This window comes from Rhinolophus ferrumequinum, chromosome 22 (genome assembly GCF_004115265.2).
Source record: "Rhinolophus ferrumequinum isolate MPI-CBG mRhiFer1 chromosome 22, mRhiFer1_v1.p, whole genome shotgun sequence".
In the NCBI taxonomy this organism is placed as follows: Eukaryota; Metazoa; Chordata; class Mammalia; order Chiroptera; family Rhinolophidae; genus Rhinolophus; species Rhinolophus ferrumequinum.
Genome location: NC_046305.1, coordinates 21,026,630 through 21,053,308, shown reverse-complemented (window position 1 = coordinate 21,053,308; position 26,679 = coordinate 21,026,630). Strand labels below are relative to the sequence as shown.

General features: G+C 45.7%; 1 protein-coding gene across 2 annotated transcripts in view; it reads right to left on the bottom strand.

Annotated features, from left to right (window-relative positions):
* Nucleotides 1-26,679, bottom strand: part of KCNH1 (potassium voltage-gated channel subfamily H member 1) — a 340,626-nt gene that overhangs the window by 60,805 nt on the left and 253,142 nt on the right. For both annotated transcript variants that reach the window (XM_033094007.1, XM_033094008.1), the window contains exon 10: nt 14,222-14,418. In XM_033094007.1, coding sequence (XP_032949898.1) covers nt 14,222-14,418 — 197 coding nt within the window. The remainder of the gene's footprint in view (nt 1-14,221; nt 14,419-26,679) is intronic.

Sequence of the window (26,679 nt, the reverse complement as noted above, 5' to 3'; positions counted from 1 at the left end):
GTTTGGTAAAGCCGGTAAAAATACTAGAGCTCACCTAGCTTTCTCATGTTATAGTGAACAAAACTGAGATTAAGAACTTGTCCTAATAGCAAACAGGGCAGAATCTGGGCCCTGACAACTCTCCAGGCCACAAGACTGACCTGTTCCATCTGGTTACTCCAGGGTAAGAAGGACGGACTGGTGAGCTGGGAGGAAGTTTCCTGGGGAGAACTTGATGGAGGAGGCATCTTTGAGTTGGGCTCTATGGAGCGGAGGGTTTTATCTGGGATCCCGTTTTCCTGGGCCCTCTCTCAAATGATAAGGACAGTGAACTGGGGGGGCTGGGGGAAGGGTTGCCTGGACGGTCAGCTACATGGACCAGGTGAGAGTCTGGGCTGAGGCAGAGCAGAGGAGAGAGCAGGCCAGGAGGCTGATGAGCAGGTGGACAGTTCAGAAGCCTCATTTATGGGACTGCATGTGGGGGAAGCCTTGGGAGAGCTGTGCAGGGCAAGGGCTAGACGCCCACTTGCAGGTGAAGAAGGTCTTTTAGCAGCTGTACGACAAATAACTAGAGAAAGGTGGAGCCTGACGTACAATTCAATTCACAGAGATTTTCAGCAAGAGTCAGGAGAGGGTGAGTGTAGGGAGAGCTGTTTGCCCAAGACTAAGGAGTTTCACAGGATGTGGAGCTTTAAATGCTGAAACCAGACAGTCCCAGGCAAATCGGGATCGCCTGTCACCCTGGGGAAGCAGTCTGGTGAGGCCTGAGGGCGCCTGCTGGAAAGAGGTGAAAGAGAAGGAGGGTTGAGCCCTTGGAATTCCCACCTACAAACTTTAGACTTGAGTGGCAAAGGCAGAGTGAGTGGCAATTTCGTTGTGATTCTAGTACCTTAAATTATTGTCTACTAAGTGCTGCATGAAAAATGCAAGTAATAGAAATATGAATAAGTCCCCCCATTCCAGAGGAAAATTAGATATGTGTTTAATCATACACGAAACTATGAGTGATACTTCCTCTACAGGACAGATATAATACCAAAGAAAGACAAATCGGAGATGGGAGAGGTTCTAGCTGGATATAGAGTTGGGGAGGAAGCAGGACAAGCGTCTGAGCGAGGTTTTGAGTTGAAGGCTGGATTGGGTTTTGATGGGAGGGGGTGGGGTAGGTGAAGGACGTTCTCAGGGAGAGGACACGTGTGGCAGTAAGTATATCGCATATTCTGTAACTGTCATCCAGTGGGTTTGGACATCACACAACAGCACGGAGGTGCATTGTGCAGTGTGGCTGGAAGTACAAGTTTACACAAGATCTCGGGTCTGGACTCTGTTCTCAGGCTGTAAGGAACCATCAGAGGTTTTAGAACAAGAAAATGACAGAGATCAGAGCTAGGAGGTCAACAAAGTGTTGTTCTTAACCATCTGTGTGAAGGGGAGTCTTACCCCCTTGGGTGTTACTTACCATCATCTCACAACCTCCACCAGCAGGACGTTCTCTCTAATGTCGAATACAAAGCTCTTTTCTGAGTTCCTGCTGCTTTCTGTGCTTTGTGACTCTGTCAAACAGAGTTCTAAGTAGACATTACTCACGAGAAAGCAAAGGAAAAGGATAAATCACTCTGAGATTCAAAAATTAACAAAATACTTGGATCTTATTCCAAGAACCAGTCAGGGGAAGAAACACAACTTCCACAAGAACATTTCTTATGAAAAAAATATTCCTGTGCTGGGCAGGTATTCAAGGAGGAGGAGGAAGGGGGTGGAAGAGTAGAAAGAGGGAGAAGAAAGGGAAGACGAGGGGGAAAGGCTGGTGTCCTGAGTTAAATTGCATCTCCCCAAAAGATATGTCCAAGTACTGACTTCCACCCAGGACCTATGAATATGACCTTATTTGAAAACAGGGTCTTGGCAGTTGTAATGAATGTAAGGATCTTGAGATGTGACCATCATAGATGTCAGGTGGGTCCTGAAAGCAATGACTGGTATCTTTGTAAGAGAAAGGAGGGGGCGAGGGGCAAGGGATGAAGGCCACTTCCACATGGAGACAGACATTGGAGTCATGTTTCCACAAGCCAAGGAACGCCAGGAGCCTCCAGAAGCCAAAAAGGGACGAGGCAGGATTCTCCCCTAGAGTCTTTAGAGTGAGCATGGCTGCTTCCTTTACGACTAACCACTGACGAAAGGAAATGCTGTGCACGCGCACGCACACACACACACACACACACACACACGCAGCAATGCTGCTGGCAGACAGACCAGTCCATCGGAAAGCCCGTAAGCATCCTGCCATGGGCGTGAGAGGGGTGTGCATGACATGTGCCAACAGTGTCTGGCTCTGCAGAGGAGGTGGCAGCCAAAGCCCGTGCAGCGACAAAGGGGCAGCTGCTTATGCTCTGGCCCCTTTGTGATCCTGAGCACACAGAACAGTCACCAGCAGTGGGAGAGAGGGAAGGGGGGAAGCACAGGGCATAGGGGGTGCTGCCCCCATGCATGGCACGGGATGCGCCTTTGCTCCCTGGCGAGTTGGAGCTGGTGGCAATAGAAGCGCTGCTTGAAATGACTGGTTATAGATCCCAAGGAGTTTTGTTGTTTGTGACCACAGATAGTTAGGAGTTGCCTCCAGTGCTAGTTCACAGCCTGGAGCTGAAAGCATCCTGCTCAGGTTCTAACGTGAGAGAAATGTCAGAATGAAATTAGGAAGTGCTTAAACACAAAGCCCAGGATGCACGTCCTGGCAGCTTCCCAGCCGCCTCAATAGGCAGCAGAATCGGGAAACAAAGCCACTCTGCTGCTGGATTCATCTGACCTTGAGGCAGACGGACTGGGGAAATTGGACTTGGCATGCGAGCCCTTCCCTGGGTTTCTCTTCCAGCCCAGCTCACAGTTTGGGGTGAGCAAAAGCATCTGCCTTCCAGGGCAAGAAGTTCAGCTGTGCAGAGCAGACACCAACTCCTCTCTTCAATTAGTAACAGTTGCAAAATCCACTCATCCTCCTCCAACTCTCCAGTCACGGTGGCCTTTGCCTTTATTTCTCAGCCCCCTTTCTGTTCCCTTAGCTCAGTTCTTTCCCCAGATCCTCACTGTTCTAGAACAACAGAAAGTGGCTCCACTCAAAGCAAATTTTCGGAGCTCTTCCCAGAGCCAAGTGAAAGCCAAGTAGAGAAGGTGCCAGAGAAAAGCAGCACCCTTTACATCTCCCGAGTTTTGTAGCATCATTCCTTTTATGAAATAAGGTTAAACAAAGCTCCTAGGGCAAAATTCCTCCACGTGGGAGGCAAGGCTGTCAGTTCACCGCATGGCATGCTGCTAGCTACGGAGCCCTCAGTGGTGTACTTTTGTATGTCAGGATTTTCAGTATTTTCTGAATTGGACTATAATTGACAAATAACATTCTATTAATTTCAGGTAGATGACATAATTAGCCAATGTTTGTACAGATTGCTAAATGATCACCACAGTAAGCGCAGTTAACTTACAGCACAAGGATTTTCAGTATTCTCTGTCGTTTCCTAACTCTGCAGGTGTTCTCTGCATTTTCCTTGTTGTTCTTCTACCCCAGCCATCTGCTGTAGGATTTGTCCCATGTCCAGGGAAGCCCTCTCCCTGCATCTAGTCAGCGGGACCCCACTTCACTTCTCTGTTCATCCAGATGGTTAGAGAGCTCCAGCCAGGTTAGGACGGTCATCACACCCCACCAATAAGAAACACCAAATATACGTCCAGCCTGAGGAGTGCAGGATTTCAGGAGCTATAAGGTATCTTCGTGTCTGGTTTAAGCATTTGCAAGAAGTGTGCTGGGAAATACAGCAGAACGCAGGAGTTGCTGCAAACACAGAGGATGCCACAAAAAATGTATACACATTTTAAGAAAGGAAAAAACTATTCAAATTGTAATACTCAATATATAACATAACAAAAGATGAATACAAGTCACGTTTGACTTCTGCAATTACAAGAGGTGCTCAAAGTGGTTACCATCAGCGTCCAGACACTTCTGATGGTGGCGAACTACTGCTTGAGCAATGTTGACTGAAATGTCACCCCTGGTAGCTCTCCAAGGGATAGACACCACTGTCAGCATGCTGCCTGCAGCAAAGGGCTTTGAAAAACTTAAATCTGTCATGGAAGATATACCGGCTCTTGCTACTATAAGCAGCCCAGGTACAGTGAGGTAGATGTAAAAGCCTGAAACGTGAAAGGTTTGAGGCATTGTCGGGTCCCTAGAATACTATCAGGTATAGTGGGAAAGAGGGTGGAAGGGACATGAAGCTCGTGCTGGCCTCCTGAGGGCATCATGTCCTAGGTCATGCTGACCCAATTCTCCTCGGGGACTAGACACCTCCAAAACAGGCAGATCTCAAAGTTGTCCAACCCTGTATGTTTGGGACAAATTCCCCTCTGGTGTCTTCCGGCCACCTCCTCTTAGGTAAAACCAGGTGGAAAAGGAGCAAGAAAAAAATTGGGGAATGGGGAAACTGGCTGGTGTTTTCCCTTAGGAGGCCCTATCTTGCCAGAGTCTCACTGATTAGTGATTCAGATTCACCATTCTCCCATCATCCATGCAAAGACAACTTCTTGCTGAAGTATCAGCAACTAAATCAACCATCTCTGTGTCCTGTCCACCATGAGGCATAGCAGTGCCTTCCATGGGGCATAGAGGTGCCCTCCATGAGGCAGAGGGGTACCCACAAAGGACTAGACTGCTCACAGCCAAGTAAATGCCCCCACCCCGCCCATCAATATCCAGCTCAAAAGTTCCCTCCCCAAAGCTTTTGCTAACTACCCCTTGGCCAGAGAAGGCCTTAGACTCAGGGTGATCATATTCCTGCTCTGATGTGAAGGCCTCTCCACAGGCCTGGCCGTGTTCTGGGCCACGGCCTGAATCTTCATAATGTACTGAAACAAACTGCAGCCCAGAATATTCCTGCCACAGACCACAACAAGGCTTTCTGTGGGACCAGAGCAGACCCACATGCAAAAGAGAAACTTGTCAGGAGGATCTCTCTGCCTCATTTTGCTTCATCTTTGGATTAGGTGACTTGTCTAATTAGGTGACTTGTCAATCCTTCTCCCTTCTTGAAACAAATAAAAACCTTCTAATGCCATCAGCCATCCAGTCCCGCAGTGCTGGGGAGGCGCAGACCCCCTTAGGCAGCAGCCAAACGCCTGCTCTCGAATGGAATTACACAGGAGACAGGCAGGGCATGCTGGAGCCTCCAAAGCCAGCATCTGGCTGACAGCCTCCTCTGGGGGAACGGAGGGTGCATGAGTCAGGGCTGCTAGCTCCCGATCAGTGAGGTGGGGTCCCCATCTAGAGGAGGGGCACAAAAGCAGGAGTATCGTCTTAGTGATTACCAGACTTGGGCTCAAATTCTAGCTCCAATTCATTATTGGATCTGGGGAAAATTATTTAACCTCATGGGACCTCAGTTTCCTCATGACCTAAATGAGATAGTAATGCATAAAAAGGCTGTAGCACATACACTCAATAAATGGGCGTGATTAGTATTATTATTATTTTATGCTGGCATCAGATCTCTATACACAGGGCCTGGGGAAAAGGAAAGGAGAAAGGGATGGTTATGAGATACAGGGGCAAAACTTCAGACTGAGAAAGATAGGTCTCTCTACAGATAGCATCTTATTAGAGTCAAGGTTTTTAAAATTTGTAGCAATAACAAGAGGGGAGGGACATGCCCCATATCCGTTGGTGGACTTGTATATTCATTTGTTGATTGGTTGATTGGTTGGCTGGTCAGCTGGTCCATTTGTTGGTTCATTCATTCATTCACTAAGTACTGAATGCTTACTTTGTATCAAGCTCTAAGAGCCCTGATCAAGACAGACAGGTGACCCAGGCAAACAAGGCCCAGCCCTTGGAGCTTCTAAAAAGCAAAAAAAAGCACACAGTGCAGTGAATTGGAAGTATCATGAGAGCTACAAAGAGAAGGTGAGTAGTGCTTATTGGATCAACAGACAGGAGGCCTCACTACATGAGAGATTAAAGAGAAGCTATATGGCGTCAGGGACCTACGGTGGATTCAGAATGTCACCTACAAGTCTAATTTCAGGACAGACAGGACAAGACCATTATGTGACACTAGTAACAAGCAAATTGCAACCCAGGACGTTTGTAGTTCTCACTGCAAACCCAAGTGGGGCGGGCCCACGACACACGTTCTATCGGAAACTGCCTGCAGGGACATCTGGGCTGGGAGAACTTTAGTGTGAGCTGCGCGTGCACGTGTTCACAGCCCCCTTGGAGGGCTTGACCTAACATTTGCTTCCATTAATCTAATGTCTTCGAAGGTAGTTATTCTTATGACAGGCCGCCTGGGTTCAAATCCTGATTCTCCACTTACTATTAGGTTGGTGTGAAAGTAATTGGGGTTTTTGCAACTGTTTTTAACCTTTCAAATCGCAATTACTTTTTCGCCAACCTAATAAAAGCACCGGCTGGAATGAAAACCTCCATGACTCACTGGCAAAATTATAAGGACATGCTGAAAACCAAAGAGCCAATTTTTAAGAGTGCAAGGAGTACTTCAGCGGGAACAAGAAAGCACAGAAACATAGCAGGAACATGAAATTTGACTGAGCCAATAAAAGAACGAGAAAGTAACTTGCAAGAAGGGACTTTGAAGCCAAGGAGAAAACATCCTTCACAGCCTTTTATGAGCTCACATGCTGCCAAAATGAGGACAAAAGATTCTTTGGTAACATAAGGCCGGCTGCTCACCAGAAAATGGAAGGACTACTGGGCACAGGGGCAGGGAGGGGAAAGCTGAGTTCAGGAAGCTGTTCAGAGAGCCGGGAGACTCGGCCAGTAATCTCTGTTCAGGATTTAACTGAGGATCGAATGGGTACGATTCCCACTACCGGCTTCTTGATGTTTCACAGACAAAACCTGCCCATTCTACAGGTCCCTGACCATCTGAGCCAGAAGAGACATTGAAGAGCATAGTCTCTGTTTCCTAAAGCTGTTCTGCAAAACCCTGGCTCTGACGGATGTTAACAGCTATATTACAATAGGTAATAGATACTTACCAGCATAATTCAAAAAAGTGTTCAGGGGCCAAATAAATGTGAAAAATGTGGTGCTAACCACCTAAGACATCAACCAAGGAGCCAACGTGCTTACTGAGGACGGAACCCAGGCCTAACTCCTTAGCATGACCCTCTTTATTATGAGTCAAACACAGTTCTAAGAAAATATTACGAAGGTACATTACTCTCCACAAGGCTACCTCGGCCTCACAGTCTTCTAAACTAGGTCAGATCTTTTCTAACGTGTGATAAACACACTGTGTAACACTACACCAAGGTGGATAAGATAAAGTACAACTTCCTTCCCCCAGCACCTTCCCTAAGGTTGGACTCTCCCATTCCCTGCATCCGTTCTGTTGTAACTAGAAATCAGATCTGTGGTGAGGCCCACAGCGCCATTCTATACCGAACCTCCCTGATAATCACCTGGTACTCTGGTGCTACTTGAAGGGCCCAGGCACAGATCTGGGAATCGTCTGAAGAAGACATTTCTAGTTAAAATTCAGCCCCTTCTCCTCGTTTAAAATTTTTAGCACCCCATGGGATCTCTGCATGTCCAGAAAAGCTAAGCTCATCAATAACAGTAATGACAGCAACACGTATACTGAGAACTTGCTATGTCAAAGCACCTTTCCAAGGTACTATGACTGCCCTTGTTTTATAAATGAATGGATGGGGGCCCAGAGAGCTCAAGTAAGTGGCCGAAGGTCACGAAGGAGAGCCTGGATTTGAACCCAAGTACTCTGACTCTAGAGTCCACATGTTTGACCATCACTCCCTACTGCTCCCTATGATTCCACTATGAGCCATTCCTACAGATAATAGGAAGGCACTAACTTGACTGTGTACCTGCTCCATGTGAGGCACCGTGCTTGGCACTTGGTCATCCTTCCCCAGAGCTACCCGTTGGGGTAGACAGTACGACTGCACAGAAGAGAAACAATTGTACTTGTTCAGTCTCCGCCTTAATCTCCCAGCTGGCAAGGGGGGGCCCAGATGTGAAGATCTAGCTTTAAAGCCCACTCTCATTACAGAACTTAATCATTTCCTTAAAAATGGCCAAATATAGCCTGACCACCTGCAGTTTAAGTTGATTTATACATAACGAAGCACGGAATACTTGCATCACCTCCCACCCCCGGGATCACGATGGAGTTCTGCTGTGTTCTGGGGTCCAGGGAGGACCTCTGAGCATCCATGGAAGGTTGCACAGGTCCCTAACACCGCTCTCTGATCCTCTTGAGGATAAAGGTACTTGGCTTCGATTTATATTGTGTTGTCCTGAAAGAATGATGATCTTATCACTCACATTGTTTCCTTCCTCCACCCCTAGTCCAACACCCTGATTTTATTATCTTTATGGCTTTACAGTCTAATAGATGATTTTAATTCCACAGAAGCCCTCACTATGGAGGGGTGACAAGGAAAATATGGGCTATGTAGAGAGCATTTAAAAAATTTAGGCTGTGATGATTGAGCGGCGAAGGAGATGCATTTCTAAGCAACTTGCTTTGTGGTCTCTCCATTGTATTAATCTTCTACAAGAATTTGTTCAGGGAGAAAACCGAAAGGCTTTCCGATATCACTTATTAGCAGAGCTCTTTCCGAGTTGATTTGATCTACTCTTCTCCAGAATAAAATTCCTTTTGGTTAAAGCAGGCTAGAAATATACATACAGTATTCAAAACAGTTCACTATGGCAACCTCAGTTTTAGAAAACAGGCATTAGGAGGCCCCTGCTTTGAAAGCACCAGTAACCATAGTCCCAGCTCCCTCCCAAGGGAGGGGCCTTATCAAGCTAAGAAAAATCCATCGTGGAACAAATTAATATAAGCAAACACTCTGCAAAACATACTCAAATACACAACAATATTAGCTTTAAAAATAAAGGCCCAGGCACAGAAAATGAGAACCACTCCCAGTTACCATGGGGTGCCAATCATCCCATGACTGGCTGCTGTGAATTACCTGCTTGCCTGCAGGGCACCATTTAAGTGTGGAACGTTTCCTCTACTGCGCTAGGATGAGTGGAAAGACCCATCCTCATAGGTAGCAGGAGGGAATGAAACCTCATCCCAAGTTGAAAAGAAAGTAGCGCCTACGTGAAACACGGATTAAAGAAAGGATCTGGTTATGATAAGCAAAGGGAAGCAAAGCATGAACTCAGACCTCCAAGGGTGGAGGAGGCTGAAGGTGGAGGGAGGAGATGGACAATAGGAAGGGAAGGAAACAAACATGTATGTATTGAACGATTCCTACAGGTGCTATGTCACTTTCCATTTTTGCTGTTTTAATATATGTGATCTTCTCAATACACCTAATTAGGAGAAACTTTTATTAGACCCTTGTTCCAGATGCGGAAACTGAGGTTTAGAATACTTCAGTTACTTGCCCAAGGACACACAGCTAGTCAGTGGTCAAACCAGGATTCAAACCAGAAGCTGGTGGTCTGTCTAGTAAGTCACTAATATCATGGCCAGTGGGCCGAGTGCCTAACCAAAGTGGGTGTGTCATGCCTTCCCAGCACCTGCAGCTGTGGTGTGCCTGTTCCTGTAAGGGGATACTTCTAATATCTCCCAACCTGGGATATCCCTGTGATTTTGCTGTACAAGATTCTGAGTGTGCTGGGGAGTACAGAAAGGCATTAGAAATACTCTGGAGGCAACCTGTGCCACCCCTGAAAAGTCAACAGGCTGGGAGAAGCAGGAGCAAACAAATGCCCACATGGGAATAGCGGAGAGCCATACTTCAGGGAGGCCGACCGCAGGACCACAGGACGTGATGCTACTTAGGAGGAGGTCCCCGTGCAAGGTTTGGAATCTGCCACTTCTCAGAGGGGGGTTGGGGGGCTTGGAAAAATGATTCTCTTCTCTGCTGTGTCCTACTTTATTCCCTTCAGGAATGGGGTTGCTTCTGTGATGTCATTAGACCAGACTGAGGGTTTAGTAAGCTGACATAAAACACGTATGAACATTCTGACATAGCTTGCACAACATCTGGAGTTGGTAATGTTACTATTAACAGGACAAAGCTCTGATTGCAGACAGAAGATGACTTGGGGCCGGGAGGAAAACGCCAGGAGAGCCACAGGTCTGGGATAACGGAGGAAGGCTGCACCTCCCGTTGTTTTCATGAACAACTACATGCCACCTCCCTCCAAGGAAACAAGATGTTGTGCTTTCCTCTTGGCAAAACTCTGACTCTCTGGTGACTGACCTGAGATGTCAAAACAGCCTAATTTTTCCTCCATGGATGGAACTGGCCAAAACAGTGCGTAAGTGCTGATCTCTCCAGTGGCAGGAGCTAAAAATGACAGTGAGGCCAGCACCATGTCCCTTTCTAGATCAGCTGGCCCTTCTTTTGCTGCAAGAGGTGCAGAGAACCCTGGGATAAAGTCCGCCCCACAGGATATTCAGCAGAGCAAGGAGCCAGTATTAGCAAAGGCAGAGGGACTGTCTTTTTTTATTTTCCAAAAGGCAGAAGATAATAAAGAGTAGAGTAGAACAGAGTAGGGTGTCAATTGGACAAAACAAAATCACAATTTCTCCCAATTTAACTGAGCACATACTGTGTGCCAGACCCTGTACATAAGAGATTTACCAGTATTATCTTATTTAATCTCCACAATTATTCTACAACATAGAACTTTTCATCATCCCATTTTACAGATGAGGAAGCATTTGTAACTTGCAGAGCACTAAGTGGCAGAAGCAGGACGCAGACCGAGGTCTACTCTGGGTCAGAGCCCACAGGCGAGGAAATCCAAAGATAAAAATACTGGATTGGTCTCTAGATTCTGCCTCCTCATCCTCACCTATGACCTCAGGTGTCTTTGGAGGAAATAGAGGAAGGCAACAGGTCCCTTCCTGAGTTGAGTCCCAAAAGCACTGCTGAGAGCTGGGTGGTGCTCACACACATGGGTTTAGAAATAAAAGGATGAGGCTTAGAAAACAGAGGCCAGGCCATGAAGGTGTGAGAAGCAGGAGGAGGCCTGGTCAAAGAGTCATTTCTGGCTCCAATTCTTTCATTACTAACCCAGCTCTGTGAACTTTCTGTAAAATGTCCTATTTGTGAAATGAGGGTGGTGGCGAAACGAAAGAGAGACTGCATGGCCACTGAGGCACCTTCCAGCTCAGAGTCACTGCTGCACAAAGGAGGAAATCTACAAGATCAAACAGTTCCCCAAACAGATGTCAAAGGCATTGTGTTCTCAGGAATCTTTGGAAATAACACGCTTGATTTTGCCAACATAGAAACAGCCACAAGAATACACTTCACTTTGCCAGAAAAAAAATAAGCTACAAGGATAACTCATGCATGTAACGTTCTTGTCTTCTATGCCCCATGTAACTATAAATTAATTCTCAGAAAGACACAAGGAGAGATTACAATGGCAATACCAAAATGACAAGCCTCTTTTTTCCAAGAAAAAGAAAGGCTACCTCTTTACACAAAGCATCTCACTAAAATTTTCTTGCATCCATACCAGACTCATTGGCATTTGAAATTAGCAGGAAATTGAAAGGTCAGTTGATTTGACTCTCCAGTGGGTACCTAAGTCTCCTCCAAATGACTCCGAGGGGCACCTAGGGGATCTCTAAATACCTTCAGGACAGGAACTTGGTATCATTCAAAGCTGCCTATTGCGTTCATTGCATTGAAAAGATCATGAGCTCTGAGCTTTTCCGAGGTTTTTCTTATACTGTCTGCAGCTTCGGCTCTTGCTTTGCACCCACAGCCAGCCGTACAGACCATGCCTAATGCTCCTCCACAATAGTGCTCCAAAGATGTAGCCCCTGCGTCTTCTCTTCTACAGAGCTGTCAATCATTCTGGTCTTACAGCCACAATCCAGTCAGAGGTGTTGTTTTTGTTGTCATCCTTGTTTTTTAAGGCAGATTTGATCTACAATTATTCCGAGATGATTACTCCTTCAAATAACCCACACTGCACATTTTCTTCAATCTATCTTACCAGCTACACTGAAAGCTGATTATAATCAACTTGCTTTCATAAAAAGAAGGAATAAATCAAAAAATAGACTTTAAGAGAAACCACTTGACTGAAAGTATCACCAGCAAGCTTATCCGTGTTCTCAGATAAACAGAGAAGAACTGTAAATGTTCTCTTCTCCATCACTGCCCATGCCCCACTGGAATTTATGGGACCAGCTTTCAAATCACAGAACCATAAAAATCATCTAGCCGCAACCTCACATTTTATGATGTGGCAACGGAAGTCCGGACATCCCATCACTTTCTCTTTGCCCTCCCCAAATGTTTATTCATTCTCGGTACTGGGTTGGGTCCTGGGACACCAAGACCCTGCCCTCCCCAGTCTCTGAGCAGAGACTCATAAGGCAATCCAATTCAAGGGATTTCAAACAGGTGGAAGCATATTGTTGGGGTAACCCAATGACAGGGCTTTGGAACCTTGCAGAAAGGACCTGGAAGACAAAAGGCTGTTTCCTTTCTCTGTGCCTTTCGTTGTTCAAACTGCCCCTCTAACAAACACCTGCTCTCCCTCATTTTGGGAGAAAACTCATCCTGTAAACTCAGGTATCACCCACAGACTCTTTTTCTCCAGCTCCCCCTTTAGCTGCCCTCCTTCTTTAAGCTTCCACAATCCTTTGTATAAATCACACTCGTTGTACGTGCGTCACGTACTGCACTACCCTTCCTTGTGGCGATCTTCTCTATTAGAGGTTAGGTTCCTGGAGATAGGGCACTGGGTGCTACTCAGTTTTATACACCTGCCTAGTTCAGTTGGTCTGCCCAGGGTTTGATGAATGAACAAATAAACATTTTATTAGAATCTTAACAGTCATCAGGCGTTTGCCACACATAGAAGGAGGGAAAAGAATTCTAGGCCCAGGAAGCCACATGGAGAGGTACAATGCTCTGAAAGGGGGTCGCGTGCCTGCAGAGCTGTCTGAAGGTCTCATGGCAGAATGTTCAGGCCATGGGAAGAGTGACAGAGGCTGAGGCTTGGGGGTCATGTTTGGACCAGATATGAAAAGCCATATGAGCCATGCTGAAGCGTACAGACATTATTCTGTAGTCAGGGAAGGAGTAGAAAATCTTTACAGAGGGGAGTGACATGATCCAATTCGTTTTTAAGGTCACTCACATGGCCAAAGGAGAAAGCGCTGCACTGAGGACAGACAAGGCAGGAGGGTGTGTTTGGAGCCTGCTGCTCGGTCCAGGACATGGGGAGGGTCTGTACCAGAGCTGTTGTGCTCTGAGAGCTCAGGGAGACTCCTGAAGGTGGAAGCACAGTGTGGACTCAGGTTTGAAAGCCTAGGTGGAACCCACAGGATTTGATGAGTAACCCGAGGTGTGGGAGAGGGAGAAGTACGAACAATAGTGCCAGGTTTCTAGCATGGAAGCCCAGGGAGGTACAGACAATGTGAATAGCACCAGGGACCATGAGAAGAGGAACGCTTTGGGGGAAAAGATTATGAGGTCAGTTTTGGAAGGATCCTATGACAATCCTTCCAGACGATTTCAGTAGGTCCAGAGCTACCTTGTTACTCATTAACTAAAAGAGACAAAGTACAAGAAAACCAAACACGAAAACCTAGAGTACAAGACAAATAGTTTAATCCTCACAGAGTCAGATGGAGGGAGCACTTGTGATGATGTGAGGACACAAGAAACAGCTGCAGATGAGAAATCTTTAGGTTCTTAAAACTACTAATATTTCTCGACCAGTGACATTGGCAGTTGTATACAAAATATTCTCTAGGCCATCAGATTCCATGTCTTTCTTATATTCTGGAGCCCACGCAATAATTTTCGTATGTTTTAAAAAATTATATTACCAGCTGGCTGATGTCCTCACACCACTCAGTGGGTCCCAGTCACCAGGGAGAATTCAGTTTACATTTATTATGTGATCCCACGCAGCCATTTGGTTGACTTATGCATCTTTTCAAAATGCCAGCAGGTCTAGATATTGATGGGGGCAAAGCCCAAAGACACACTCACGAATACCAGCCTTGATCCATCTTTTAATCTAGCAACATTCCTGTCTCCTTCATTTTATAGCAAAAGCTCTAAAGACCAAGCAATAAATACAACCTCTCTAGCACCAAGTGCTCCACTGAAATAAACCACAAAAGGACTTTCCTGTTCCTTGGTTATCCCCACTGCGCAGGGACTGGGCTTGGTAGAGAAGAAACTGAAACTGCCAGCTCACCCTCTTCCTCAAGTTGTACGTGAGAATGAGGTTCCGGGAGAAGGAGTGGGAGAAGGCCGTGTAGAATTCCAGCACTTTCTGCAGGGCGTCCCGTTTGATCACATGCAGGTCACAGTAGGTCAAGGCCCTAACGTTGGCACAGGACTGGGCAAGGGTGGCTTCCTTCCAGAACACATCTCCAAACACATCTCCTTTCCCTAAGGAGAGAAAGTGGTGATGAGGAAAGTGTCAGCCAGGAGGGATCCGGCCACCCAGGCTGCCGTCCCCCTGCTCCCCAGAATTGCCATCCATCCAGCATTCTGCAGCTTGGGCTCAGAAAAGGCAACACGGATTTTAATTGGAACCTTACCAACATGCAATTTGAGAAACTGAAAAAATACCACGTAACACATGTCAAAGTTTAACCAATGACATCGGGATCATTAATGTTACCTCTTGAACATCCTTACCAAAGTGGGAACCCCTTGTGATTCCTTATCACACCCCCATTCTGGGGAAATACCCAGCGTAATCTGTAATAATATTTCCCTGTTTGCTTGTTTATTGTGTATCTCCCAACATGAGAGTTCACGGGTTTTATCCCTCCATGCGACACAGTACCTGGCACATACTAGGAGCTCTGTCTGTATTTACAGTCGAAAGGGAAGTGAGGAAGGAAGGCAAACTGTGGGTCTACATTAGTGTGACCGATGGAGAGGTGCCTAGTGGGCTGTCACGGGGACGGTGTGGACTGTTCATCGGAGCTGAAGAACAGGAGAGGTCTCCTCTGTTTAGGATGCTTGCTCTACGTGGAAGAAGTCAGGCAAGAGTGACGTCCATCCCGGCCCGTGCTGGGTCCGCTGCCCTGAGGTTCACATTTGTACGGTGCCCTGGCCTCACCCTCTCTCCCATGCCTCCTCCATATTCCTCACCCTTACTGACTGCCCTCTTGGCAGTACAAAAATACAGTTCCTATATAAATGGCATCTCCAGCATCCTCTATGCCTAGCATCCCACAAGAGTGTGTTTCATCAATCAATAGGGTGCTAATCCCACCTAGCCATCTTCTGGGTCAAACTTCTATCAACCGCCTCTAAATATCTGCTTTTCATATCTAGGGATATTCTTTTTACTTTACCCAGCGACCAACACTTTCACATACGTCTAACAAGGCCTAATTCATTGCCTGCACAGCCTCTGGCTATACATAGCTTGAAACGTTGCTTATCTTGCCTCTAAATTTTCACCAGGGATAAACACAAATCCGAATTGCCAGGGAGCCTGAGAAGCATATCCAGGGAGAGAGAACAATACTACAAGGGTGAAAAGCAGTTCCCACAGCCCTCAGGACAGTTGCCAGCCGAGAAGGACCCTCTTCTGTCATACTCGGTGGCTGGAACTGGGTACCTGTGACTTAGTATGATCACCATGACTAAGGAGGCAATTAGACTTTCAAGTACTTAGCGAGCACTTAACTTTTTCTCAAACACCCGAAGGTGTGGTTCCAAGTAGATAAGGTATTCCATAGGCACAGCCTTCACTGCGCTCTCCCACCATGTGAGCTGAAAAACAAGTGTACTAGACATATTACTGCACAGTTCTCTACGTGTTTGTGAAGTAACATATAATTCTAATTTATGAAGATGGTTTTACTGACTCAATATAAGTAAGATACATGCTTGTGGGAACTTTTCGGTAAAGGTAACTATGCCTTCGAAACTGGGTTCCTTAAATTCCCTTACCAGGCGTGTGATTCAACCATCTGTAATACGAGTCTGCTAATTTAGGCCTGGGGCCAGTGGACAGGTATGTTTCCCTCTGTGGGATGCGACCTGGCTTCTAGGGAGAGAGGCTCATTCGGTGTGTGCTCCCTATTACTGAATTCTACCCAACAAGGCTGGACAATGCATTTGTACCTATTAATCCTTCCATAACCTACCATATACTGCACTACAATGCCTCTGCTGCCTTGCATATTTATGTAATCTCATACCTTTAGAGAATGCTCTTCTTCTGACACACATTATGGCAGATAGTCAAGACGTGGACCTTATCTGTATACTGCAACTCAAGAGGCAAAGCTGAATTCCTTTTCCCTTGAATCTGGACCGACCTTAGTCCCTTGCTTTGACCAACAGAAAAGTGGCAGGAGTGAAGTGCTGGGATTTCTGAAGCAAAGTCATAGGGAGCCTTGAAGCTTCTGCCTGAGTCTATGGAACATTTACTCTGCAGATGTCCCCTCTTGGAACCCAACCACCATGTTTGGAGAAGAACAAGCCACATAAGAAGTCACATATAAGTGCTCTCTGGTGGACAGCCAGCTGAGCTCTCAGCTGGCAGCCAGCCTCTGGAAGTCACATAAATGAGCCACCGTGACCACCCAGCCCAGTCGAGTCGTCAGATGACTGCAGCCCCAGCCACCACTGGACTGCAACCCTATGTGGGACACCCAAGAGAGAACTAACCCGCTGAGTGAAAACCCACAGAAAACCCACAATAATGCATTTCTTAAGCTACTAACCAGAGGGGTGGTTTCTACACAGAAATAGATAATCAGAACACACACGATCATACAGCTCGAGGCTGAGTGGCCCATGAGAAATTACTTCATAAGTTACCTAATATTCCAGTAGAACATGTCATAGGCCCAGCTCTGAGCTGGCACCCCACTTTCTTCCCTGAAAGAATGAGACAAGAAAGAGCAAGGAGCGGCTCTAAAGGGCAGATTTCCTGTGTGAGCATTTTGAGTATCAATGAGAAATGCAGAATTTACAAAATTTGCCATCTCCTATTGGGATGTACCTGGACATAACTAAGCCAGAACTATTGCGAGCAGAAGTGCATTGGCAATCTTGCCTGATTCTTAAAATTACTTCATTTAAACAAGACCTAGCCTCTGAGCATTATACTTCTCAAATGAATTTGGGAGTCATTTTTCTAATTACAAAAGAACACATAAAGTAAAATAATAGCTCCTCGTGTGTATTTAGCATATGAATTTATCTGTAAAAATTCAGTTTACAGACAACTTTTCAGGGGCATGCATACTACTTCCAATAAAGTACAAGTATACCGTGGTTGAAACAATCACGAACTAAGTAAGTGCGTCTTTAGAAATGACAATATTCCCATTGCAAAAAGTTTTCCAATTAAAGATTTTGACAGAAACAATAAATGGAGGGTAGTTCCTCCCCCAAAAAGTATTCCATGCTAGGATAATCATGATTAATCCATAGGGTCTAGGAAGTCTCAGTGTTTTCATAACTTGGATCTGATTTTCAACCCGAATTGGAAATCATGCAATCTTTCTTTTCCTGTCAAGGCAGCATTTTGGATATAAATTATGTTAGTGAGATTTAAGAATGTGGTGTCAAGGGACCTGTCAGATTCCAAACAAACCGGAGACTATTCTGGCAAGTGAGAAATGTATTTATGACACATATAACTTGGGAAAACTGTCAAAGGGAAGGATAGAGAGCATTTGGCGGCTGCTCGTAAGGTACACACATCACTGGAAATGACTTCCCAGGTCAGCTTGCGAATCAGAGGCAAGGACAAGCCCTACACCCACACTCGTCTGTTGTTCCCAAGTGTGAAATAATCATTCACTGAAGAACAAAAGGTACCTCAGTACATGCAGCAATCAAACTACTTGAGGCAATTGGCTTATTGATTTATTTATTACACCAAGACACTGGGTGCAGACTGTTAAAACCTAACGTTCCAAGTTTCTAAAATACACTCTAAGCGGACGTTCTGAGAGAAGTAAAGGATTAAAGTAAAAGTAAAGTAAAAACAAAAAGGAGAGAAGTAAGGAAAGGCAGTCTAATCAAAACTCTTAGCAAGCATCCCTGTGATAATTATCCCTTCCCCGTCCCCTCCCAATGATGTGGAGCTGTACCTCCACTTCCTCAGTGGCCATAAACAACCTTATGGGGTACGACTGTGGGACTGAAGAGAAAACATAGGTGGGAGGTGGGTCACAGGGCTGAGGTGGTACAGGGAGAGGGAGGGGAGATGTCCGCAAGGGGCACAGAAAGGAGAAAACCAAGACCTTGTAGATAGATAATCTGATTCAACCAAGGGCCGAAGCTGAACGTGGAGGAAGGTGGGAACGGGGGCTTGGGGGGCTTTAAGAGGCGTCAAGGCAAATGCACGAGGGGGCCCTGAGAGGGTCAAGCAGCCTAGCCGAATGTTAAAGAGTTGCAGAGAAGAAATTCTGCTCTGAAACTGACAACCAAATTTAGAATTCTCCAGAAAAGCCCCTGTTTATTCAAAGACAGGCTCTGAGTGAGCTTGGCAGGCCAGAGGGGAAAGGGCAAAAATGAAACATCCAGCTGCTTCTCTTCATTATTCCCTATTATGTGCTCTTATAAGGACCACTCACAGTGGTGGTGTGTACTAAGCAAAACACAACTCTGCAGTTAAAACCATTAACTGCTGCTCAAGTCAGCAACCATTTCTAGACCCAAACCAATTAGAAAGAACTCATTCAGTCATTCCTGCAGCTTTTGGCACTCACTGTTCTGGGGGCTGAGGTATAGCAGTGGAATGACAGACGCAATGCAGTGAGAGAGACAGAGACTCAGGGGCACGTACCACGAAAGGATCTAAGGTAGGGGTGAGCGCGGGAGGGGTGTCCAGCTCAGTTCAAGGAGTTACAAGAGGCTTTCAGGAAGATGTGCTCTCTGAGCTGAGACCTGAACGATGAGTTCGTTAACCAGCATAAAGATGTAGCACACGGATGAGTCCAGGGACAGGGAACTGCATGTGCCAAGGACCAGAGGCACGGGACATGGCCCTTCAGCAGGACGGAAAGCTTCTGCCTCTGGAAAACCCCACAGTGTGGATTATCTGCTCTTTCACTGAGCTGTAGAAATGAGTGTTGCCGGCGTATTTGTAATCCTTTTGGGAAAGCGCCTGGTCACCTCAGTTAGCTGCAAACTCACCTATGCACCTTCCATATTCTGTACGCAACGCGTGCTATACCGGCTTGTTGAGTCCTGGACTCAGTATCCTGTTGGGGGCTCCACTTGGCAGTGCTGAGAGAGGTGCCAGGATGTAGGGTGTGGGGACGGCCACCTCAGTGCCTTTATTCCTTTTCTCTGGGCCATCAGGGAGTCCTTTGTCCCCAAGCCATTTCAGGGCTGGAGGGACCTTGTCAGTCACTTCATCAGGATGGTGAAATGTGACTGCAGAGACCCTGGCAGAGCTGAGAGACTCAGGAACAGCTGTTCTCTCTCCTGACCCCAGCAGTAATTCTGCTTACGAGACATAGAACAGGGGCTGGATCGATCATCCCAGGCAAGCCCTGAGCCGAGCGTGTGCACACGCACGGAACTGGATGCTGTGGGAGGACAGTGATGTACACGGACACCTCGTGTATGCAGGCATGTTCAATCTGGGCCCTTTCCTGGTCGTCAGAGACACGTCTAAGACACAAAGGAAATTCACCGACATCTCCTCCTCCCTGGTACTGCCCCAACTCATGTTCCAAGTATGTCATCATCCAATCTCTCCACACAAGCTTCGGGGCCAGACAAGATGGCTTCAAGTTCAGGTTCATCTTGCTGGGGCTTGAGTTGGCCTCTGCCGGCTTCTCTCCCTCTGTCTCTCTGCCCTCCAGTCACACTGGGGTTCTTAGAGTCCTGCCAAGTCCAGCTCCTCTCTCACCTCAGGGCCTTCCAAGCATTGCCTCTCACACTCTACCCAGCTCCTTGGTCTAAATAACTGCTGCGTCTGCTTTGAAAGACACCCGAACATTCCTGACCCCTTGACCAGGGCACTTCCCCGTCACATATGCCCTCTGCTCTCTGTAAATACTCATCATCCCTGTAACTGCTGCCTTCCCAGCAGTGTCTCTGGCACACAGCAAGCACTCGATGGTTGTTGAATGGATAAATAAACGCACAGCACTGGGCATCTCACTAGAACTATCCCAGTCTCAATTTACTCAGCTATTGTAAGGTTGACATGAAATGACGTGAACAAAGCACTCAGCACTGTGCTTGAAACACAGTAGGTGCTCATTAAATAGTAGCCACAATAAAAGCAGCATCCTTTTAACAGCCCTGTGAAGCAGATTCCACAGGAATCATCAGCCCTGCTTGAAAGAGAGGAACATGAGCTCGAGAGAGATGAAATGACGGCCCATGACCTCACCGGATTTCCCCAGACCGCCATGTGGCCCCCCTTCTGGGAGAGGCTATGCAGTGTTCCCACTGGGCTGTCCTCTGCATTCCCTCCCTTAAGAAGCCTTCCTCTTCGGTCAACATTTAGGGAGATGCAAGGTGATGAGAAAAAGATCAATTGGAGATAGCTTTGACCTTAGGGAACTATGGCCTAGGAATCCAGCTGTTCTCTCAAACCAGTTCTTTCTTCGTATAGTCCTAGAACCCATGAGTTTTAGCTCAGCACAAAAAGGACCAGAGTAAGACTGCAGTGCAGCTACGTGTGGCTATTTGTCCACATGCTGGTTAAGGGGAGGGGTGCTGAAGTGATGTGGGCCGCTTCTGGGGCACGCTCTGTCCTGCCCCTCTCCTCACCTCCCCCTAGCTGGCACAAGGATGTGTGTTCTCTTGGACCGGGAGGCCAAGGTGACAACCTAGTTAGGATGAAGCAAGAGGCTGGAAGGAGGCTGGGTACCCATACCAGCTCTCATACCTGGACTGCTACGTGAGAGGAAAACACGCTTCTGTCTTATCTAATAAGCTTTACTCCCTCACATGCACTGATGGCTGTTCCCCTTGGATTTTCAGAGATCATGGGGAAGAGTGGGTAAGCAAAGTTTGGACACCTTGTAATTTTTGCCTTTTCTTATATGTAGTGAAGCTACAAAGCCCTTCTTCTTGTTCTTACTGAGTAAATAAATAAATAAAAACAAACAAATGCTTCTGGCAGTCGGCAACCTCTGCTTCATCTGCTACAGTTTCGGGAAGTCAGAACGTACATCAAAGACAGACAGATATAATGGAAATCTCATCAATTTGCCTTCCCGTCCAAGCGGTGAAAATATACTAGGAATGAAGGTTTAGTTTTAAGTGCCAGGTCTTATCTGATTGTGTTGTAGTGTCGGATGTTGAGTCAACATGTTTTATTGAATTTCTTCTGCCAACAAAGAAATAGGGGGGACTAGAGATGCCGAGGAGGCCTTGGCTCCAGAACAGGCACGCGTTTCACCACACATCTCGGAGGGGTGGCTCCTTCTAGAAAGGCCTGCTGTCATTTTAGTTTTCACAGGAGAGTTCAGAGATGTCTAAGAAACATTTGCCTTCTTTTGAGGTCGGTACAAAGGGGAGTAATGGTCATGCTTGTCTGCAAACCATCTGTGGATTAGAGAGGGGACGCTGCATGGCTCAGGCGCATATCTGGGCATTGAAACCCACACAGGAACCTGTGAATCATACAGAAGGGCTGGTGTGAACTGCGTCTGACTCTCTCCCAGGCAGCTATTGGATTGAGAGTTCCCAAAGGTGGGGTTACATCTCACCATCTTTGCACACCATTTAATCCAGTTCAATAAATTGGCCTCACCTATAATGGATCAGGCAGTGTTTCTGTGATTAAAGGGGGCATAACAGAAGGATATTACATTGTCTCCACATCCAGGGGCTTATACCATCAGGAGACAAAATGTACACATGTGTAACAAGGAAGCATAAAACAAATAATGGAATACCAAGATGGGGCAGGTTGGGCTGGGCCGGACTCCGGAGATGTCATAAAGAAAACGACAATGGCGCTGGCCTTCTGTGGTGAAGCAAGATAATTTAGAGAATTTATGTGAAGAGACGGATAATTTTTCCAAGCAGCAGAGGGAATAAGCTGGATGGCTGGGAATGAAGATAGCTGGTATGTGCTATGTTCCCCTTTCTCTCCTGGCTCCATTTCTTGGTAGTGTTAGTTATACTGTCACTACGCTCTTATTGTGAAGGGGGAACAAGTCACCCCTGCTCCTGATGTTTCCTTCCGGGAAGGTGTCCCACTCCAGGGGCATCACATTCTTGGCCGTTCTCTTCTTCTCCTCATCTGATTGATGAGTTTGGAAGGAGAACCTGCCCGTGTGTAGGCCCGCCCCTGCTCTCTCTCCTCAGGCTCTGTCTGCCTGCAGGAAGCGTGTTCTGTCTGTCCCTCCATGCCGTGGGATCCACAGGGCAGACCCTCCCAGGGGTAGGTTTGTGCTGGTCAGTCCCACCAGGGTGGGCCCAGTTCTGGGGATCAATACTAAGAAGACCGCATGGATACAGATACAAAGCACATTCTCCAATATTAGCTTTATCAGAAAAATAAAAGGCAATATTGTATGTTATACCTATCTTATTTATTCTCTCTCTCTCAGCTTGGAACTCTGGGGGGATCTATGCAATTTGTTAAGCACCCCTCAACCCAACCCCTACCTCTCTTCATTTCTCAAGCTACTCTGCTCTTACTTCTGACCCCCATACTTCACTAACACGACTCCCACAATAGTCAATAATCACTTTTCCTGGTAAATTTAAAACACATGTTTTAGTCTTCAACTTATAATAGCTCTTTGATTCTAACATACGCTTAAGTTGTTTAGCATTTTTTTAATCTCCGGAAGAATGTGCCTTACGATCAACGATAAGTCACAGTTTACTTGGCAGCATTGTCTCTTAGTGGGTCATTAAATATGAGCGTGTCTCACAATCCAAGGCATCCTCTAGTCAGTGAAATACGGTTCCGTAACGTTTGAAAATGCCCATCTCCCCTCTCCTTACCTTCTGTGATAGCCCTCTCTGCTGGTCTCTCCCCTTCTGCTGGCAGTCCATCTCAGGCTCCCACACATGTCCCGTATAAGCTGGTCTTCCTTAAGGCTCCGCTCTACACCGTGTGGCCTCATGCCCTCCCCTCTCTCCGTGGGTTTTCCCAGCCTCTCCCCTGGCTTCAGTTGCCACCTGGATCCCAGTGATCCTCAGGTGTATACCTCCAGCCTAGACCTCTCTGCTGAGACCAGAATCTCCCATGGGCACTGTCACTTAGCTCAAACCCACAGATCCAAAATGGATCCCGTTCTCCTCCCAGGTAAACCTATCCATCCTCCAGTGTCCCCCAACCCACTGAAAGTTGTCCAAGTCATTCCAGACTCCTCCTTCTTGCTTGTCTCCATAGACAATAAGCTCTGATAACTAGCAAATATCTCTTGAGTTTGTCTACTTTCCTCCATTTCCACTGCCATTAAGTAAGGTCAGGTTACTCTCTCTCATCTCTTAGCATCCTTCTCACTGGTCTCCCTGCCTGCTATCCATTCTCTTCAGAGCAGCCTGGACAGTCTTTCTAAACACAAATGCAATTCTGTCACTCTTCTGCTTTCAGGTCTTTGTAGATGCTGCCCCACGGCCTGGAACACTCTCTCTTTAAGCCCCTCTCCCAACCCCCACCACTACTACAGCACCTGGTGGGAATTCAGGTCCACATGTAGGCCCCAGCTCAGACACCACCTGCGTCAGGATGCCTTCCTTGATTTCTCCTTGCTGGGCTGGGTTAGACACCTGTTTTATAAGCTCCCATAGTATCCTGTTCTTACCCCTATTATAACTCTTGGCACTGTATTATAAAACGGCATATTTCCTTGTCTAGCTCCCTGATGAGACTGTTTGCTCTATACCAGTTGTGTCTGTTTGCTTCACTGTTATATCTCCAATACCTAGCACGATACCTGGTATATTTATGGAATGAACAAATCAACACATCAGTGAAAAGATGAGTCTGAATGAACAACGTAAAGTGGGCCAGGATATGAAAGACGTAGAATGCCTTAGTGTGGATGACTTTAAGGAGAGAACTGGTCCTCAGTCTGAGTGTAAGAACCTGAGTAGCTACATTGTCAGCCTGACTCAAGAAGGAATTTGCTGGCCTGCTCAGAAACACTCCTGTATAAATTCACTCTGATCCAGACTGATGCTAAGCTAAAAATTTACAGACAAATTTTAAAAAGAAGAAATAAAGATAATGAATTTCAGAAATTACCCTACGATACTAAAGTTCTCCTTAAAGAAATTACAATGTCACCCAAATATGGGTCACCAGCCTTCCTTGCGGAGACTATACTCAGCATTACCAAACAATGCTGGCATCTCTATCTAAATGGGGCCCACCATTAAACGGTTAAATTCAAACAATGCTTTGGAAACAGAACAATTCTCCTGTTCTTCACAACTGCAATTCAATAAAATTAAATTAGCTGAATGTCGCTCCAATAAATTATACAGACTACAAATTTTCCACTGAAAGTAGGTAATCATTTTCCAGGATTGCTATAGATTAATTGAACATTGACTTGATTTTTCCCTTCCTGTTTATAAAATAATATATGGGCACTGTAGAAAATAACTGAAATATATTGAAATATAAGGCCACCATCCAGAAAACTTTGGTTAACATTATATGCACTTTTTGTCTTCCTTCTACTCATATATGTATTTTTATGTAGTTGAGGTTACTGTATATATAGTTATATATTCTGCTTTTTCTCCCACTTAATATTATATTTGAAACATTTTGCGTGCTAATAAAACTTCTTACATCGTGATTTACCATAATTTTTTATTTAACCAATCCCCTGTCTGGGCACTAAAGTTATGAGAATTTCCTTTAGAAAGATCTATTACCTCTAACCAGTGTCTTCAGGGACTACAAACCAATTTTTAAAATTGCTTAAGCAAAAACAAAATTAGAAAAGAGAAACTGGTCCCAACCCCCACCCTCTCTCCATCAGGTAATATATGCATTGCCTGGTACAAAAGTTTTTGCATTTTTGAAGTTCTAGATTATTCATACTATACCTCCTCACTTGGAGTGTGGATTTAATAAAAATTGCTTTGGTTGATGGAACAGCTATATGAATATTAATGTTTGGTTGGAATATTAGAGAGATACTTAAACATAGCTTCCTCCTCTTGTGCTGAGCATGAAATTACCTTATGATTCAAATTTTATTATATGATGCACAGCAGTATTGTTCACTGGGATCCTTCAGCTAATCCCCTGGGCATGTGGAGCCATGCCCCACAGAAGATGGCAGCGCAGGAAGTGGGGGATGGGCCCTTCCAGCTCACAAGAATCTTGGGAAGCATCTCTGTAAAGGACTGAGCTTCTCCACCTCTAAAAGAATGAGTTTTTACATGAAGCTGCTGCTGCTTTTTCAACCTTTGTTAGATAGCCCTTCTGTTTGTACTACCTAGTCATTCTCTTATTCAAGAACTATTTGAGGGAGGGGTTGGGTAGTACCTACTAAAATAAATGTCATTTTTTCCTGACTGGATCAGTAAATAACGAGAAATGCTGACAGGACTTTTTCGAAAAAAAATAATAAAGTTATTCTTTCAAAGTGTATCCCAATAACTAAAAAGGTATGTCAAACATGGAACGATGCTGACTTTCTCAGGATCTACTTTAAAATTAAAAACTAAATTTACTGATTTTGAAAGTAGCATATGCTCTTTTAAAGCCTTGAAAGACAGACAAATACTAAAAGCTGAAAATAAAAATCTCCTACAGCCTCACAAAGCAAAGACGTCCACTGTGACGTGTTGGTAGAGAAGTTTCTGGGCTTTCATATACAAGTGTTTCTCCCCACATATCCGAGATCCTGTTGCATTTAAAAATTGTATTTTACTTACTTCACTTATTAAGAGTTTCTAATTTCACTTAAAATTCCTTGTGAGCATTCTGAATGCTTTTACTCCATTTCTTCTGAAATGTTCTGAAATACTGGGTCATTTAGAAAAATACTCATATGCTCTCTTTGCACCTGTCTTTTCCCCCCTATTTTTTCCTCTGAATCCTAATTCTCTGTCTTAAGCCCTGGCTTTGTTTTCCAGTTCCAGACCCACTTTTCTGAGTAGGTGTTGAACACTCCACCTGGCTACTCCATTGGCCATTAAATGCAACAGGTCAAAGCCAAGTCCATCCCCTGTTTTGCTCACTGTGTCTTCCTTCCGATGGCCTTCTTGTTACCAATGTCTCCATCTTCCTACTTCCTTGAATGTCAGAATCATCTCTCTTACCTCCCTCTATCTGCTGCCCACAGTCTATGATTCACCACCTTTCAGACTCTCCTTCCAGAATATCTCACCCTCCTGTCCCTCCCATCTAAGGTTGCCAGATTTAGCAAATAAACATGCAGGACACCCAGTTAAATGTGAACTTCAGTTAAATGGATAATTTTTTTTTTTAGCATAAGTATGTCACATTCAATGTTTGGAAATATTTAAGCTAAAAATTACTTGTTCTTTATATGAAATCCACATTTAACTGAATGTCCTGTATTTTATTTGGCAATCCTACTTGTCTGTTCGTTTCCACCACCCATACCTTAACACCACTCATTGCTGCTAGAAGCCACAGTCACCTAATAGCTTCCCGGTCTCTGTCTAATTCGGTCATCTTTACAAATCACAGCTCTGACGGTGTCATACTTGACGCACCACTTTTGGTGGCTCCCCACTGTCTCGTTC